The 19,449-nt window shown below is 36.0% G+C and overlaps 2 protein-coding genes across 16 annotated transcripts in view; one reads left to right on the top strand and one right to left on the bottom strand.

Annotated features, from left to right (window-relative positions):
• The window catches only part of LOC110829088 (Dpr-interacting protein beta), a 281,343-nt gene extending 269,862 nt beyond the window's left edge, over positions 1-11,481 (top strand). For all 14 annotated transcript variants that reach the window (XM_087344207.1, XM_022062437.2, XM_022062435.2 and 11 more), the window contains 2 exons: positions 870-1,040; positions 5,313-11,481. In XM_087344207.1, coding sequence (XP_087200333.1) covers positions 870-1,040; positions 5,313-5,569 — 428 coding nt within the window. In that variant the 3' untranslated portion in view covers positions 5,570-11,481. The remainder of the gene's footprint in view (positions 1-869; positions 1,041-5,312) is intronic.
• The window catches only part of LOC110829084 (UDP-glycosyltransferase UGT5), a 78,229-nt gene that overhangs the window by 43,008 nt on the left and 15,772 nt on the right, over positions 1-19,449 (bottom strand). The gene's annotated exons all lie outside the window — the stretch shown is intronic.

Genomic DNA, 19,449 nt, shown 5'->3' with positions numbered 1-19,449 from the left:
CTATGATAATTTTTATCTCTAAAAATAGTAAAATGTTATTTTATTCGTATCTGCCCTTCTTTCCCACTGTCTGAAGCAGCGACCAAAACAAAGAAAAATATCTTAAATAAAGCTGTAAAAAAAGACGGGCCGTGCAGTGAAAACCAGGTTACTGCCTACAGAAGAGCGTCTTCGGTCCTACATCTGAACCACCGAAACAGCGTCCACCCCCGCCCGAAAGTTCTACTCTATAAAGAAAGATGCATATCAGTAAAACATATCTTTATTTCGATATCGTTTTTATATGTCAATAAAAAGGGGAACATCCTCCCACCCCCGTAAAACAAAACTGACTGCACATAAAATAACCCCTGCTTCAGTTTCGTCATGATCACACATTAAAGCTGTTGTGATTTATTTTGTCCTGCAATAAAATTAAAAGTCCTACTAACTTACTAGATGGCTTACCTCATTTTAATATTATCGTCACAAGTACACATAGTTCTCCGCGAGATGAGGTCAAGTTCCCTAAATTTGTCAGAGTTTAATTAATTATTTGATATAAACACATCTTATTCAACTCTTCTTAATAATATTCGCCATAGTCAAACTGTCTTCCGAGATGTTGCGCCGTATAGTCTCGTAGAAATTGACCGATGCTTCACAGGTTCTTACTGCCTCCATCATCAGGACTATATATTCCTCTAAAACGTCTGTCTATTTTTACGAGAGTACAAGACGGTACCTCATAGAAGACAGTTATCTTCATACTTAAGCACAGTAAAACTTTAAATCTCATTTTGTCATAGCATTGGTCTGTTTGTTGTTTCGTTTCTTCGTTGGATGTGTAATAGGGTCTTTTAACAGTCGCCATTGCCTTCTCGTTGCAGGTGAAATGATAATTGCCAACGACAAGTATAACATGACGGAGATCAACAGCTCTTACTATAGCGTTCAAATGCGTCTCACCATTAGAAATTTCCGCAAATCCGACTTTGGAGGTTATAAATGTATCTCCAAAAACTCTATCGGTGACGCTGAAGGCAACATACGTCTATACGGTAAGTAGGCTGACCTATTACTTTATACTATCTGTCTAAATTTTAATAGGCGCTGAGCAATGATTTAAAAGCTTCTAAAAATATATTTATTTTCGCAAGGGGGCAACTTGTTCGTTATTTAAACACATTTTACGTGGCGGTATTAGGTAAAAGAAATTGGCCTAGAGACTACATACGATGGAATTTAAGCTGCATGGGGTAATATTTGCTTAGTGAAGAAACCCAAACATCGAGATGTATCGATTTAGATTTCTGGTCCCAAAGCTTTCGTAATGTATTTCGTGTCCATAATTGACGCACAAGATGGTCACTTAGATTAACACTACTCAGTAATGAGATTTCAAAATAATTGAGCTTTGAGTATAACAATTTAAAACTAAGGACGCCTGAGATGAATCAGGTATTGATATGGATATTCGGACTTACAGAGATGAAGTTGTTAGAGGATGGATAAAGGTACATTAATTTGTAAACTTCACCAATATTTTTAGTGTAATAAAATCATGCAGAATGAAATGGGCGAGCATATAGCGTGCATAGAAAATATAAAATTTTGGCTGGAAAATCTGAAGGGAGAAGACTACTCAAAGGCCCTAGACTTATATGGGAGTATAATATTAAAACAGGTCTTAAGGGTTCAGAGGAGGAGGTGTAGGGACCTATGGCGGATTCTTGTGAATACGGTAATGAATTACCGGGTTACATAAATAAAAGGTACTTTTTTTTACTCGATGAGCAACTTTCAGCTTCTAAAGAATGACTCTGCCTTATGGAAATAATTACTATTTATCGTATGAATCAAATACGATTTTTACATGTCTGGTCGCTTGAGAAAACCTCATTGCATATGATTTTGTATCCTATTCACTGGATAAATGAAAATCAGCTAATTGTTTCAAGGTATATGTAATGTATCGATACCTAACAAAATAAAACCTAAGGGGCTCACTTATTTTTAGCTGAAACTTTTAGTACTAACGAAAAGGAAATAGGGGATACCAACTGTTCAACGAAATTGCTCTTGTGTGTGTTGAAGACGGAACTTTTTCCAAGTACTTGAGAATACCTCCTGCTATAAAATGAAATTGGTTTCCTTTGGAATCGACAGGGATTTTGAGGAGATCCTTAGTTCGTTATTACCAACTGGGGTCGCTAGAAAAGTTTGACACCGTTGTAGTCAGAACTCTGGTTTCGTTTTCAGTCACCATATTTCGTCAGAATGTTCTTTTAGCTCGCTTCAGTAGAATGGAAAGTTGGATTTAAATATAACTTATAATGTAGCTTTCTGTACTTTCACTGTTGCTTTTTATGCCTTGATTTATTACGTATCAGTTTAAAAGTCAGTTCTGTTAGTCCTGAAATCTCTGTTGCACCCAGCAATGGCGTAAGTGTGTCCAAATGGAGTACGGAAATTGAATTCGCTGTGAAAGACGTCACTTTTAGTTCTAATGACAAAGTTCAATTAATTAATATTGTAGTGAATAGTTATCTAAGAATGTTAAAATTAATTTATGAACTCCTTTCCTCATTTAAAGGCACATAAAACAGTTTAAGCACATGATATACCGATGTTCTAATTCCTTATAAAACATTTTTATAAGTAATTAATTTCTGTATGAAGTAAGGGTGATTGTATGGATCACAAAGAAATTTGCCCTATAAATTTTAGCGTAGACTTTTAATACTAAATTTCATCGATATTTATTGAACAGTATCGAAGATTTACCTTACCGATAAGCCTTGATAGGCCTACAGGCATTAATTTCCATTATTCTTTCATTCTGTAAGGCCTAATAATGAAATTATGGAAGTGGTTTAGTGTAAGTAGCCTGTATATATAGGCATATTTTTCTACGTAACTTGTAAAGTGGATTTATTTTGATTCTACAATTTTGTTGTTATTTATACTAGTAATGTAACTTATGAATTAGATTTCCAAGTCAGATAGCCATTCCGATTGATAAAATTTTATTAAAATACCAAGAATATAATTTATGACGTGGATTTTATAAAATAAAGTAACTTTATAGATTTTCTTGACGTAAAAGACGAACCTAATTTCTTTTAGTAGAGTGATTTCAACACGATATAACCAGTTCAGCTGACAAAGTTAAAAATTGAAGTGGGTTAATTCTACAGTACATGACCATATCAACTGATAAACCGTCTTCAAATTCACCAGTAACTAAATAAACGTGTGGAGTGAAGTGAAGTGAACAGTCTCCCCGATAAACACGAGGCTTTAAACGTCATATGCAAGATCTAGCTGCACTAATTAGGAGAAAGCATTTGCAATATACACTTCAAAGTTGAATAGCGTCTGTATGTAGTGTAGGAATACACAAGAGGAATTACAGATAGTAACTCGGTTCCAAAACGATATTTTACTTAAAAACCAAACTGGGATTAAATTAAGGTTAGGTATTCAAAATTCTACTTTGTATTCCAAGATGAAACTTGATGTTCTGCTACGACTCTGAGTTGGGAGTTCTCTTAGACATCCGTCCTTCACTTCACTTCTGAAGTCTCTCTTCTTGGAACTTCTCTGTCATCCTCTGACACACCCTCTAACTTGCCTTTACATTTGCTTTGACCTTCGTTAAACTAATTACTATATATCTCTCTTAATGTCATCCACTCAGTTTCTACTTTACACTTAAGACCCTACTGCTCCCGTCTCAGAGTGCTATGTGCTGCCATCTTGGCTCTTATAACTGACCTTCAGTTTGCAGTAACTGCTAGAACATAACTTCTATAATGGATTGCTCTAGAACCGCTTTCTTACGTAGTTTGTAAGCGAGTTTAATTTCGCGGTAAACCACTCATCAGCATTTGATACGAGCTAATTGCCACTATCATACTGTATCACCAGTTTGGTGTATATGCATTGGTTAGTTGTCGTAAAATAGTATGCGCCATCGATGGACGATGCTTTAAAACGTCTGACAAGCTCCTGTTCCTATAACCGTCTTTACTGCGGAGAGAACAGGTAAATCTTTACAGTACAGCCAACCGCACACCGTAGTAAAGTGATGAGTAATGCCAACATCAATATATGGTTTTGCTGCGCTTGAAAGTGAATTACTTGCCATGATGCTAACATAAAATCTTGTTTCTAACATTGGACTAAAACAGGGGTGAACAAGACAAGACAAAGTAATAACATACGACAATGACATTAGCTTATGTGATTATTTTACACGTGTTAATAATATTATTTTTTATTCTGTTTATGACGTAAAAAGAACCCTTATGGCTGAACTGGGAATTTTTTTACCGAGGTGATGTTATTATTCTTACCTTTTTGTGACTTCGCTTTCAGAATTACCCGGAATCTCATAAGCAGCTGATATTCGCCCAGTTTTTAAAGATATTTCTCGCTTTTAGAAGGACCTATACTGTTCAAGTATAATATTGATTCTGTTCTATACTCTCAGACGCAAGTTCTTTAAGATCAGTTTTAAGATTTGTTCTCTTACGTCTTCCTGAACCTCCCAATCGGTTCTTTTCCTTAAGATTTTAAGTTCAACATTCTTCATCTACTGCATGCGTGCACAGAAATTTTAATGAAGCATAATAGCAAAAGTACAGACGACAGGCATGAGTAAGTTTATAGTGCAGATACGAGAAAATATTTGAAAATAAAAAAAGGAACATCAAATATTACTCATAAAATATCTTTACCTGGACTCGACCCCAGGACAGTTTTCGCTGTTGTGATGTTTTTTCCTACCATATCCTATCTAAAACATATAATTTTGTTCTTGACGCAATTTTATCTTCCTTATTTATCGAGCTACAAAAAAAATTATCGGGACTCGAACCGAGTACATTTTTTGAGGTTTTGACCTCTGCTCCTATTATATTTTGGGCCAAACTAAGAACTTCTATCATGGCACCGTTTCTGTGAGATACATGAACGGGACTCGAACTTCAGGACCAGATAGTTTCGCCTTATATAAAGTCATGCAAATCTCCCGTTTTTCCATCATCTGGAATGTTACGGCGTGTAGTCTGGTACCTGTTTACCGAAGTTTCAGAGGTGGTTGCTTCGTCCATTACCACGACTATGAATAAAATGCGTAAAAATCACCAATGTCGGCAAATTTCTGCCAGACTACACGTCGCAACATTCTAGAAGACAATAATCTTCATCCTCGTCTCCGTAAGAACGTGAAATGTTTTATAATTTTCGTCATTTTTACCAACACACCAGCCAACCTGCCATCCAAACAAATAGCCAGTCAGCAATTTGACTGTTCGTGGTTGCAGAAATGGAGTTGCCAAACCGAGTGAAGAGCCATTTGGAGCGAGATGACCTGGACTTAGAAGCCAGCAATGAGGCTGACGGTGAGTCAGGACATCTTTACAACGGCTACCAGGGCCCTCTGCGGGAACCTGGAGCAGGCAGTGCTGTAGGTGGCGCGTCTACCGTCGGCGAAACTGGGAACGAAGGGTCTTCAGTTGCAAGCAGCTGGCTTCGCGTGTCTCGTCTCTTCAGCATTATCGTCCTCATCCATTTAATGTGAAGAGATCTGTAGACGCCATATTGGCTCAGGTGTTTTAGAAACGTCACATCGGTGTCGCCTGTTTAACTCGTGTATTTGTTTTTGTGACGCGCAAACTTCGATATATCGAATGACAGCGTGTCGATACACTGTCGTCTGTGGAAATAATACAATGCGTTTCATAAAAAAAAATAAACTTTTATAGCCCAATGACATGGAATGAGCGTTGTAGCGGCTTTTTGCTTGTGAGTTGTAAACTGAAACATACATGGATTCGAGTAATATGGTGGCTAGCCAAACTTATGACCATAATCCCGATTCTGACAAGGCTCAGATAACTGTAGAAGCATACTGGAACATATTGGCATGATGGCATATTGTAGCTGCGTAAAAAAAACTTTAAACATCATGAATATCACATCGTAATAAGCTTTCTATTTTGAAAAATAATGCATTCCTAAGAGACATATTGATTGTATAGAGAATTTTTAAACTCCAGGGTTGTGTGAGGAATTTTCGCAAATTCCTGGAGATGTACTGAGGATATTCATGATCACCAAATGTATTATTAAAATGGAGGAAGTCAAGGAAGTTGAGACGCGGATGCTTGAGGGAGGTGGTAAATGTACAGGAATTATAATCGGAAAACCTAAAGGAAGGAGATCATTTGGAAGACCTGTGCATATTTAGAATGATAATCCTAAAATTTCTCCTAATGGAACACGTTGAGGATGCGGACAGGATTTATCTTCTTCAAGATATGGACCAGTAACTGGATCTCGTAATACGATAATGAAATCGGTATATGACAATTACTATTACTGGATTTCTGGTCTTGTCTGTCGTCTGGTATTCTGAAAAGAATACAACGTTTCGGAAACTGAATCTGCTTCCGTTATCAGGTCCAGTTATTAAAGCTGTCTCTTTCTACGGAATAACTGAGTAGGTACTTCTCATCTCTTCACCTGAGGATGGAAACATATCCAGGTTCCGAAACGTGTTGTTTTCGTAATACCAGACGATTCACAAGTCCAAAAATGGAGTGATAGTGTTGTCAGTAAAACTTAAGGTTTTATACGACGCGGGGAGTAGCTAAGCTACTACTAGCTTCAATAAAAGGATTTAAGTTTCGTGGAGCCAATTAATAATAAAAAAACTAATATTACATAAAAATAACAATATCCCCCAAAAATTTGTGTCCGAAATAAATAATTTATAAAATTATTTTAGACATTTAATTTACCAACTTTTACCAAATTCGGTACATTAAATAGTGTTTATTAAGTGAGATTTAAGGTTTTCACTGCAGTGACGATAGTGATGATGATGTTCTCCTGGGTTTTGGAGCCTTGTGGGAGATGCTGACGTTTCGGAAAAGAGCCAGAACTCAGAAGAACATCTTCATTATTACTTAAAATATCAATCACTCTACGTGATCATTAAAATAACTCCTGGTTTCTCAGAAAAAACAGCTATTATTTCCTTAAACAGCATTAACAAATGTATTTTTATAATGGAGATGCGTTTTTTTTTTCCTTTCCCGAATGTTTAAATATTATTTAGATGAGCTTTGTGTTTCAGAGGGTTATAACATCGTATTATCTGAATAATTTATATAAACAATTACACGGTCTGGCCGCTTTGCTTCATGGGAATCGGTCTGGATGCTGTACGGAAGAGAATAATTCCTATCCGTGCCAGGAATCGAAATTCGACCTTCATTTTGTAATCAATAATTTTACTATCAGTAGGTATACGGAAAATTTTATGGTTTTGGATTTATTTATAACAAATACTAAAATCTTACGTTATAAACTTTGTGACGACACGTGATAAAACATTAATGTTGTGTAACTGTGTAATACTACATAAATGTGTCATACGTGTTTTAAATAAATAATGTCACGCCCTTGTAATTGTTCGCTAATTTTGTCGACGTTCATTTAATTTCAGTTCTTACCGCAAAGAAACACTTCACAACTACAATGATCAGTCGGCGAACTCTGTTTAAGGAAATAATCTCTGTTGACACTAAAAATCATAAGAAACACGTAAATATAAATGCAGACTTGTCGACTGACATATAATTACCGCTACGTTTTAAAGGGATAATTGTACATTTCAGTGTCTTCCAGATTCTGAAAGCGCAGAAGGCTGTGCTATTTTCGTGACAGTCTCGTGTGTTTTGTTTTGATGTGATGTATCGCCGATATTTTTCAGGCTGAAAGAGATAAATTATCATCTGATTCATAAGTAACCATTATAAGTAATATGCAAGTATCTCATACACTACACGGATGGTAGTGATAATAAAACCGATAAAATCCAATTATAATTGGCAGACGTACGAATCGTATCGATACGCCATTAGTTTCCCAGTGTGGACTCTTATTTTGAGTCTTACAGTTTCTGTTTCAGCATTATTTATTCAGTCTCTTAACAATAAACCGAAAAATGTTTGCAGAGAAAGTATAAAATTTTACATTTCTTATGGAAAAAGTTCTTTCTCTTACGAGTACCGCAGAATAAGAAAGAGGTGTGAAACGCAATTCCCATAATTCATATATTACACGCTAGAAAGCGCTTGAAGTAGCGTATCTCCATGTTACATTAAAATTCTCTAGGGCAATCAATCGCGTCAACGTTGAGTTAAAGTGGTTGATCGCTTGAAAGAATTTTATTGAATTTATTCTCCGTAAAACCCTTAAACCATAAATATCTTCATGTTGTCTGTCTATTTAAAATACGTTATTTTCATAAATATATTTTTTTTCTTGGCAGTCATAAATTTCCCAGGAGTCTTCAGTTATATTTACTACAATAATTAATATATTTATTGACTTAAATAATAAAAAGTGAGATACAATGACAGAAACGCATTGGTATGGTACGTATTTTAACCTACTGTGTACCTCCTTCGCGTATATTTCTATGCGGGTCGGCATATGAAATAATTCTTCGCTAATTAATACAGAGTGCGTAAGTGCGATCTTTACATTTACGAGAATGATTGAAAAAAAAATCAAAGCTGTCTACACTAATACAAATTTTAGGATAGGGACAAAATACTGTATTAGTGTCTATCGTTCGAAACGATAATAAAGAAATCCATGCATTGTACGACATTTAAACGTAGTAACTCGAATGATATCGAATCTTGAACTGATATTTTAAAGCATTGGCCGAGTATAGACGTGCGTCTTAACATAGGCTGACATCCTATCCAAAATAAAAATGCAATGGAGACGTTTGGATCTACCTCAGAAAATTCATCTTCCCGTTTGAAACCTGTAACTGGTAAATTAACAAACTCTACATTAGAATTATCTAAACCTTCGACTGAAGAAGTTTATGGTCTATGTTCGCGGGTCTTGCTTTCATTGACTGTTATAATCACTGTCTTCTGCCTCTTCACTATCAAACGGTCCTGACAAACAAGCTCTCTAAACTAATTCCTTCATGAATGAACTGAAAAACTGCAGATGGATCTGCCCGAAACTTGGATCTAAATCACATTTAAACCACCGTCGCGTATCGGCTTTTGTGAAACCAAAAAACACGTCTTCTTCCACAAACGACATCGCTTATTTCTACTGCTACTACCGCGCACCTAGTGGGATACTCGTGCATTAGATTCTGCGAGTATATTTAGCCGCTGTTTTGGCAGGCACCGTCTTTCCGCTATGCGCGATCATTTCGTCGGGTACTAGACCCAGCGGCACAGCCGTCAAAAGTCCCCACTCTTTTTAACTATCCAATTTTTTTTATTACTTGATACTGTAGGCAGATTTGATTTACATACATTTTAATTGTGCTAAGATCACTTATAATCGCCATAAAAAATGTTATACAATGTCCAAGACTGTATAATGCGTATACGACAACATATGACAAAACCCCTCCAAATATATATATATATATGAAGATTCCCGTTTTGATCGTAAAGATTGAATTTAAAATGAGTTTTATTAAAGATATTGACAAGGATCATATAAGTAACCTGAGTGTGTCTGAAAAGCTATGAAACACGAAAAGTCAAATGGAAAATGATAAAATATTTTTTTTTCGCAGTATAATGCTTCAGACAGTGTGACAGTTTTATATGCCTACTTATGTAACTTGTATATAAGACATGTATGATACTAATGTTTGGTGGTAACTAATACTGTGAACTGTTAAGATGTAGAGAGCCAACTCTGTTTCCATGTGCCAAAAAAATAATACGTTGATATACGTGGCCAGCCCTCTGTCGTATATCAAGCGAATGTTCTTTGTGTGAACTTACAGCGTTTGACACAGTGGTAACTAATCCGACCACTAACATATCGTCATGATGTGGTACACAAGAGTTCGTATTAAGTTTCTCTTTTGTCATTTATACCTTGTTTAATTAAACGAGTGGCTGTTTAAGTAACGTCAGTTGATATTTTTCGTGAGCTCTAACGCAGTTGATATGTGGAAATATTAACACGCCTTGATGTTTAACGATCATAAACATGTTTCTGAAACCAGTTTTTGTTCTTTGATACGAAAAAATTTATTTTTAAGACGTGAATATGGGGACAACTAATCATGCCTTTATAACTGTTTTGATCTGTAACACGTTTTAAACGGTCTGACAAAATGTATTTTGAATAGTACGTAACATCATCAATAAAATGTTAAATGGTTCTTCTACATAAAATAACACTGACCGCTACAAGTTTTTATTAACAATTAACAGACCAATCCAGTTTTACCAAACTCGTAGTGTGAAAACCGCTAATAACAAACCCGCCATTTTCGTGTTCGCGTGAGATTCTTCTTAAGGTTTGTATTCCATGTTCTTTGCCTTCGAATTGACAGTTTCCATGGTTAATTTGTATAACCATGAAGTACCCTGAATTGCCTTGTGAAATGTCTACTGTTTACAAGTTATTAATTTATTTCAAAAACTTTGGGACGGTTGTAAAAATTTACAGTTACGATATATATCGTGACTTTGTACCATTCGTGAACTGACGTAACAAAAAAATATTAAATGTTCAGATTAAACAAAAATCTGTTTAATACGTACATATTTCGTCTATAATTGATTTCATCTGATACTTTTCATTGGTGTCGAAATCATCAAGGTTATGTGATAAATCTAATATCAGCATGGGAACTGGATTGAACTGGCTAAAGGTAAGATCCGACGGAGGACTTTTATGAAGACGGTAAATACAATTTATTCCAAAATATAAAAATAAAAAATTTTTGGTTCTCAGGCGATTAGAATGACAATGCTATAACGCTGTGTAGACTTGAGTTTGTTTCAACGATATGTTGGTATCTATTTATTTATACATGACGTCACAACCCAGGACAACATCGGAAAGAAATTAATTAATTAACCACGGGATTAATTACTGACTTTTTACATTGGAATTAGTTATCATTACTTTACAGCCACTAATCGAATTACTTAGCTTACCTAATTCCTCCCTTGCTTTCTGAAGTAATTATTACGAAGATAATCAGAAATACGATTAACACAATTACATTCCAATCGGTCATAATTGAAACATTAATCGAATATCAGTAAAGTATCTTGTCATTTGGATCCTGTACAAATAAGAACGATCCAGTCAGTAATGTGAATTATAATACGAAGTGGGTTTAGATTTGTCACAACGCTTTAATTAATAAAGGCATATTTTAAAATATGATTTTCCACTGTTGGAATATTTTGATAGTTTACATAGAATTCGTAAGACTGTATTCGTCATTTAAAATCTAGAAACGTATCGTTAGAACTCAATTCTAATTAACTGACGTTATTTATATTCAGCTCTGAATGTATCAGATATCGTGTATATTAATGCCCGGTGGCATTTTGCGCCAACAACATAGAAGAAATCAGTATGTTATGCGAGCGTAAACGATGTACCAATAAAATATTTTAAATGGAATATTTATTTTGACTCATTTTATTCATCCCATATAGCATTCTGAATGAAATAAATTAAGTACATCCATTGATACATGACTTCCGGCTACTCTGTTCGGGCCCTAATAAGATTTGTCCTCCCTCTAGACTATTCATTGAAACACGTCCTTTCATTTCAAGGTAAAATTATTTTTTGTCCTTAAGAATTACGCCTGTACCGATCTAGATTCCTTCTTTCCATCGTGTCTTTAAATTTCATCCCAGTAAATTAACAATTCCATACAACTTAAGCCTCTTAATTAATTCCTTAATTTTGTCGTTTATTTCAGTGTTTAATTTTGCTGGCAGTGAACGCAGGCAAATTCCCCTGTGTTTAAGAATGACGATAATCTGAGAACAATTTAAATTTATGTAGGTTTCAAGTGTACGTCGACACACAGCACCAAGTCAGTTTACGTATGATAATATACAGACGCCATTGTAATAACTAGCATTTCCATAGGCCTATGTACAGTACAGATTGTTCAGATAAATAGATTCAAACGTTTATCAGTCAGTATGTCCGTATCGTAAGATAAATTTGGTGTTTGAAGCGAGATATACAGTGGGTACATTCTTGAAAGTCTTCTGAGATTCAGTCTGATAAATGATGCATTGGCCTTCTTTATTCACAATCTAATTGCGATCTCCTTTCAAACCAGATAAATATTGACATTTCTATTAGCATGGTCTGCAAGCCGACCTCACTCAGAACTCTGTTAAACTTGTTAGTGCTAATCTGAATAGAGTTCGACATTTGAGAATAATTCTTATGGCCTTCTGGAACCACATAACTGTGCAGAGATCTCGTTAGGTCAAATTCAACTTGCATTTCACGTCCGTCCGTGTGCTTCTTTCATCTACGCTTTGTCTGTGAAAAAAAGAACTCTTGAAGAATAACGACAGATCGTGTTCATTTGTGCCTTTGAAGAACTGAGAAGTGTAGTAAACTTCGTTTTGTCTTGATCAAAATGGAACGAACAAAGTCGACCCACTTAAATTCCCAAAGTCCTGTATCTGTGTTTGGAAGTTGTTAAAAAGTCACCTCAGGCATCTTTTATGTACAGTTTGTTTCAGAGCCCTTCCAAAATGTCCTCTCATCACAGGATAACCACAAATGCATGACACTCTTTCATATTACTCATGATTGGCTAACATTGATGGCTCAACAACGCGATATAACAATTCTGATATCAAAGCCCGCTGTAAGACACTAACAGCCATAGTCAGTCTTACATTGTACCTCAATCTGGACATTCCGTCCTGAAATTAAATGCTATACGTGCATCTGAAGGAGTTGGTGTAGTCTTACCACAGACTGGTGGGCTAAGGTTCAATCTCCGACAGAGGTAAAAGATTATTCCTCCAGCTCGGCTCTAGAGCCCACCTAGCCTCCTACAGGATGAATACCGGGGGTAAGGGTGGCCGAAGCGTGACGCTAATCACTCTCCCCATCTAGAGCAGGGGTCAAGAACGAACAGAAGCTATGACTTTCTCTACCCTCCCCAAAGTTCTCCATGGCGTGTAGCGGGATAGCGTACTGCAGGTACCTCTAACTACCAATCTGTATGACGTCATGAACGACAAGAATAACACCAACGACGCTCTTCTGTTCACTAAATGAGATTGAAAGGTGATTATTAATGTGTATGTGTATACACATTGAAATAAACCGTGCTCTTCTAAAGCGCGGCTCTAGAATCCCACACCAAATTCTCCGTTATGAACCAAAGTACGAAGATAATTAGGAAGACCCCATTAACACTTGCATGAGGCGGTAACTGGCCACCGGGCGTAGGACCTGGAGGGCTAATAATGATGGTGAAGAGTCATGCCAACTTGATCTGTCAAGCCAGATCAATATGCTAAAAACTTGTTTGATACTGATTATATTACCGCTAATGAACTTAAAAATTCATCAATGTCGGAGTCATATTTGCATGTTTTGCAAGATTGATTGCACATATTTACATAACGCAGATTTTTAAGTATATATATATATATATATATATATATATAAAGAAGAAGGGAACTGATTTTCATAATTTTACATACAGAGCGTACTATTTAAAACGCAACACAGCAACAATTACGTGCTTCGGCACAAAAATAAGATCAAAATCAGGTCCATCTCATCCGCGACACTCGAGTGCCGATTACCCTGATTGCTAGGCCGCTGCTCACTTGAATTGCGCAAAAGCCGTGCAGGTTCGAACATGGCGTATTCACGACCAGAACGCATGTTCATTTTCGAACATCACTTTGCATCAAAATCGTTTTCTGCTGTTCATGAAGCGTCAGTGCGTATCCTGACAAGAAAATTATCGAACAATAGTGCAATACACCGACTGGCTACAATGTTTCGAGGGCTAAGAAAGCGCTTGTCTGTGACAAAACTGCTTAAATTATGGGTAAACTGATTTCAAGCCGTGAAACACCGCGATACAGCTGCAAGGATTCGATATCACTGTTGGTTTCGTATTTTTGCTCGTGAAAATGTTCATGTGTGGTAGTTAGGGTCATGTATTTTTTAATTAACGTTCTGTGAATTTGGTTCTTTGTCGGCCCTAAGGGGTGTCACAAGAAATACCATTCCTCACATAGTGCCACAATACGTGAAGGAGGTTATGGGCCTACGTCGAAGTTCTGTCACGTGACTTGTGCGTGTGTGTGTACGTAGACAAGATCTAAAATAATCAATCATACAGACTTCGTGATGAAGAATTACAGGATTTTCTAAAAATTTGTTCGTATTTTATAGTTTATTTAACAACTCAGGTTAATTATGGAACTCTACCATTGCCGTGAAGGATGAATTAAGACAATTACGAGGGAAGAGCTATTGAAGAAAGTCAGAAAAAATCCTTTGTCAAGAGTCCTGTGTATAACGTATAATAATACTCTATGAATTAAGGTTTGTTTTGTTCCTTACAAAGGCGTCGATTTTGTGGTGGGATTTTCGTTTCAAATTGATGCGTTGTTTGGTGTATAACGTGCAGAACACCTTGAAAGCTGTGTCAGTGTCGAAGAGCGTAAATTGACAGACTGAATCAGTGTGGCCATAACTGAAAACGCCTTGTAGAAACTTGGAAGCCGAGTTGTGCGTTGGGAAGGCGAGACCCACCCTCCCCAAAGGTCTTAATGAGAGAAAGTGAACAGGGCTGGGGGGTGAGTGCCTGGGATAGGAATGCTCGAACGCTCGACGTCGAAACAGTGGGTCGAATCTCTCTAGTCGATATTCACGTTTTCGACTCCTTCAAAAACGATTCAAATCACAAATAAGAATTTAATATTGACATAAAATAAAAATGGCATTTGTATCAAATTAAAAAATATGATATTGTTCTTTTGAGTAGTGATGCCGTGTAGACTCGTGGACACCGACGTTTCGGAAGAACATACTGTTTTCATCTTCAACTCTGAAGATGGATACGGTACGTTTTTTGAAACACTGGCTGTGTTTACGAATTTACATGGCTTTCCTACCCACAAGAACAAGTTTGCCATTTTGAACGCCGTGAAAGCACTCATATATGTTATAACTTGAAACATATTTTGATACGTTTTGAATTTAACGAAATACAAAGAAAATATTTTAAAATATTCTTTTTAATGAAATGGTATTTCCACACTTGTTAGGGCATCTCTGAATGTAATGGCAATCAATAACCAGAACACGAAAGTAAACCAAACTTGAAAAGCGCCATGTATATATTACATACATCTCAGACAATGGGCGATGTTCAACATAAATTCAGTGTAATGAATGAATGATTGTCGCAGCTTTAGAAAACCAAAGACGTAATGCCATTAGCCGGCGTCTTAAGAGCGTCCGTGAGAAACTCGCAAGTGTGATCAAGTAGTGATAACAGTACAATTCAGAAGCCAGTTCAGAAGTTCTTTGTGTAATGCCGCAGTTGGCAAGGAATAGGACGGACACCTAGTGATGCATAGCCTCGCCTCCTCTCGGCCCTTACAATCAAACAGAAACAAAATCAAAGTCAGCTGCAGCTTTCTGAAAGGTGTACTTCGAGGCGCTTTCATTCGGCTGGCTTCAAGAGAATACTGAACACAGAAAAGAGGACACGTCCGAAGTCCAACTTTGTCCCTTTGAAACTCCATTTTGTCTCTTTGCAGTATTTTTTACACCTTCGCTTCTACACAATTTATTTATTTTGCTTTCGTTTACTTCCGTTGTCCAAGATATTAGAAGTTCGGTTTCGCAAATTTATTTATTTACTTATTTATTTTTGTTGTTATTTTGTTTGTTTATTTGTTTGGCACCGTGTTTGATTGTAGAGTTTAAAAATATCCAAAACTATAATTTTACCAATTATTTTGTACTGGCGTAAAACTTTATCTTATGCCTTAATGTAAAAACACAGAGGATGTTTGAGAACAGTAATAAAACATGTAGTAACAAGAAAATGGAGAAAATTACAAAACCAAGAACTTCATAGTGATATATGGTAGAGATAATAAATACTTACAAAATTTTAGCAAGCGTACGTGATATAATATACACTAATTTTAAAATTTGATCTTAAAGAAGTAGGGTAAAAGAATATGGATTTAATTAATTTGGTTAAGGGTAGGGTTCGTTGGTGGGCTATTGAGAATAAGATAATAATCCTTTTGGATTCATAAAATACGAGAGAATTTTTTTAAAATCTAATAATCTCTCTAATAGCTTCTGAAGGAGCGCGCTCCTCATTGCAGGTAATTCTTAGCTAGTTCTGCAGTACAGGATTCTGCAGTACACACACACACACCTCTCCACGCTTTCTCTTTCAGCCCATTTCCAGTCACTTCTCAAGTCCTGGCTCGTTCCTCATTCCTTCACACAAATGCACACCCACGCTTACACACGCCGTGTCTCTCCTTCACTTGAAGAAGCCCCTCGCGTAAAAGTAACCATTAATTTAATCTCATAATTGAAACTGTCGACTCAGTTTATGAAGGCAATACATTACGTTAGCCAGGAGCAGTAGAAAGCTACGTGGATGTTTCGCACTTCACACAAGTGTCTTTGGCGAGGGGAAGGGTTCTTTCTTTTAAAAGACGTTTCCCATACGCCACGTGACGAAACATGGTTAAGAGCCTGTGAGAGAATGAATTAGGCCACGTAATGGCCGCTCTGTTTCCATGTATGTGCTTAGCATGCGAAAACGCAAGGCTCAGCCCTGTGTAGTACTGCAGTAAACTAGGAGAAGCAAGCTTCCTATTTAACAAGGAGGACTTTCATTTACAACTTCACGATTTATAAACTTCCCCGTCTTCCTAAAATGTGGTTGTTTTTAGTAGGCAATGCCTTAGTCTTGCTGGGGAAGGCAAAGTAAATATTTGTACTGTGAACTATGAGCCAACTACAACCCTCGTTATTTTAAGGGTTCTTAAAAAGAAATTCTTTCTCTTCTTTACTTCATGGCAATAAAATCCCATTCGAGTCTTATCTTATTTTACAGGGTTTTTTTTAATTCCATCCATGCATTGATGGTCTGGGTTTATATTTCAATCAACTGCTCTAGATATTCAAAAAATAAACAACGCGATTACGTGCTCTTTCTGGGTGATATTAAAAAGGTGTGATTTATTTTGTAGGTCGAAAGTCAATAACAATAATTTGGACAACGCTTTTGATGGCGTACACTGTACATAAACTGCAATTATATTTATTTATCGTAATCGGTTGTTTTAATACTGAGATTATACAAGACACAGAAAATGTTCTTATGGTTTCCTTCTCTTTATGCTGAATAAGAATCGTACAAAAATGCATTTAGAATAATAGGTAGAAATTAAAATTAATTAAACTCACGCATGTAAAAATTTGTAGGGTCTGTTATCGTCATTTGAATCTATATAAGAAATTACGAAAGCTAAGTCCCCAATTGATATAGGAATTAAATTATTTTAACTCAGCCAATAGCATCTAAAATAATGTTAACACAGTTTAGTAGAGTCTGCTATACCGAGTTTGATCGAAATATGTCGAGTAGTTTGACCCCTGATTCATTCGTATTGACAAACAGACGGACATGACAAAATTAGCGTAGAAATTATTTTTCAAGTCCTGCCTCAAAAGAGACTGTAGGAGTTTTGCAAAATTTAATAGTAACTCATTTTGTTTTTATAGAACTGAAGTTTCAGCTCTGTATTGACAAAAGGCAGGCATTTAACCCAATCCCGGGTCATTGACTCCAGCCCACACTTTAGCATCACATTTCTTCGATAGCCACATCACTGTGTGGGTCTTCCAAGTAGGTTCTTTCTTTAAGTTTTCATAAAATATCTATATAAAGTAAATTAATTAAACTGCAAAATAAGGTCACATGAAAAATAAAAGTACTAAGGATACTTAAAACTGAACAATACAAAGGCATGACCTATTTTTCAATACGCATCAGATATACGCCCTAAGAAAGAATAAAGAAAAACATAAGAGTGTTTAAATGCGTTTCTTTTCAGCTAAGTAGTGGAAGTTATACTACGAAATTAAAATACTGAATGAAGATATCAGAGACTAGAGATTAATCAAATTAGAGATGGAATTTGAAACTACGGAAATAAATCGTGGGAGAATGTTACAGTTTAGATGAAATTTCGTATCACAAAGTGTTACGGATTTTTGTTCGCCAGAAAAAATAAATGTAGGAAGATGGACTGAGTAAATAGATTTTAATGAGGTCGGAACAGGCTATTAGTTCTGATTGTTGAATATTATGATAATGGAAGTCACAGTGATGATAGTGGTGATTATTAATGAGAGGACAAATAGTAGTAACTTACTGGCTCCCTTTGGAACTCAAAAACGATTTTAACAGGACTAGAAATGTGTACTTTTTGGAGTACAGTGAAATTCCATTCCGAAAGTGGAGGGGGTACATTCCCCTGTCAGACCAAATATAATGCTGATAATACAGCGTATAGAAGTCAGGGGGCACAACTGTAGTCAATGAGATGACTCTATATCAGCATAGAAAATGTATTATTGGTTTTAGTCGGTCTCAATTCTGCCCTGAGGTCAGATTCAACAGCCAGCAGGATACTTGTGCCCGTTCCACACATAGTTATAGAACAATATGGATTCAGAGTGTAAAGCTATACAACTGATAGCTGCATGAATAAATTAGCTTTATTCGATAATATGATGGAACTGTTTAGATGTGTTTATTTAGACTGTATAATTTTGTGAAAAAACATCTCAGATAAAAAAAGACGAAAGTCCAAAGTATTTTATTTATATTGTAACGATGTAATAACAGTATGGATCATTGTCCTTCCTGAGAAGTTAATAGTCTCTCAGCTAGCAAAGAAATTAATTACAACATTAAATACAACCCAAAGTTTCTTTTCCGTGTTCTTTGGTCTCTGCCCTAAGCCGGATGAATCCAGCACTCACCCGATTTCTATAAGATTAGTTTTAATGTTATCCTCCCGTCTAAGCCTGGAACTTCTACTTTGTTCTTTGAAACAGTCTAATACGTACGTAAGATAAATGTGGCATTGTGTTACAACTGGGACATAAGCACCACATTTAGATTTTTAACAGATGCGTGCAGTATTAATATTTAAAACCCACCCACAATTAGAATCCTTCTGAGATTTTGGAACTGCGAAATTCTTACCGCACGTGAACTAACATTAGTTAAATATGTAAGTCCATCTGCCGTTTGTAGACTCAAACCATATTTCAGGGACTCTTTTCAAACTAGGTTAGCAGCAGTTTCCAGAATGATATTCAACAAATGTTCGAAATAGCAGTTTCTGTTTGACTTTATCGTATTTAGATACATTATCTACCCTGCGTTGGAATCTAAATTCCAATTTTATTTTTCTTTATAAATTCCGTTTAGGTAATATATTTTACATTCCCAAAAGAATATCTTGCAAATTTCCATACAAATCACACAAACAAACAATTTGTATATACGATTTTTAAGGTTTTACC

This window comes from Zootermopsis nevadensis, unplaced genomic scaffold, assembly GCF_977971745.1.
Source record: "Zootermopsis nevadensis isolate Lab colony 2312 unplaced genomic scaffold, Znev_1.0 Znev_ptg000007l, whole genome shotgun sequence".
NCBI lineage: Eukaryota > Metazoa > Arthropoda > Insecta > Blattodea > Termopsidae > Zootermopsis > Zootermopsis nevadensis.
The sequence above is the reverse complement of the archived record's forward strand: the minus strand, read 5'-3'. Positions and strand labels throughout refer to the sequence as shown.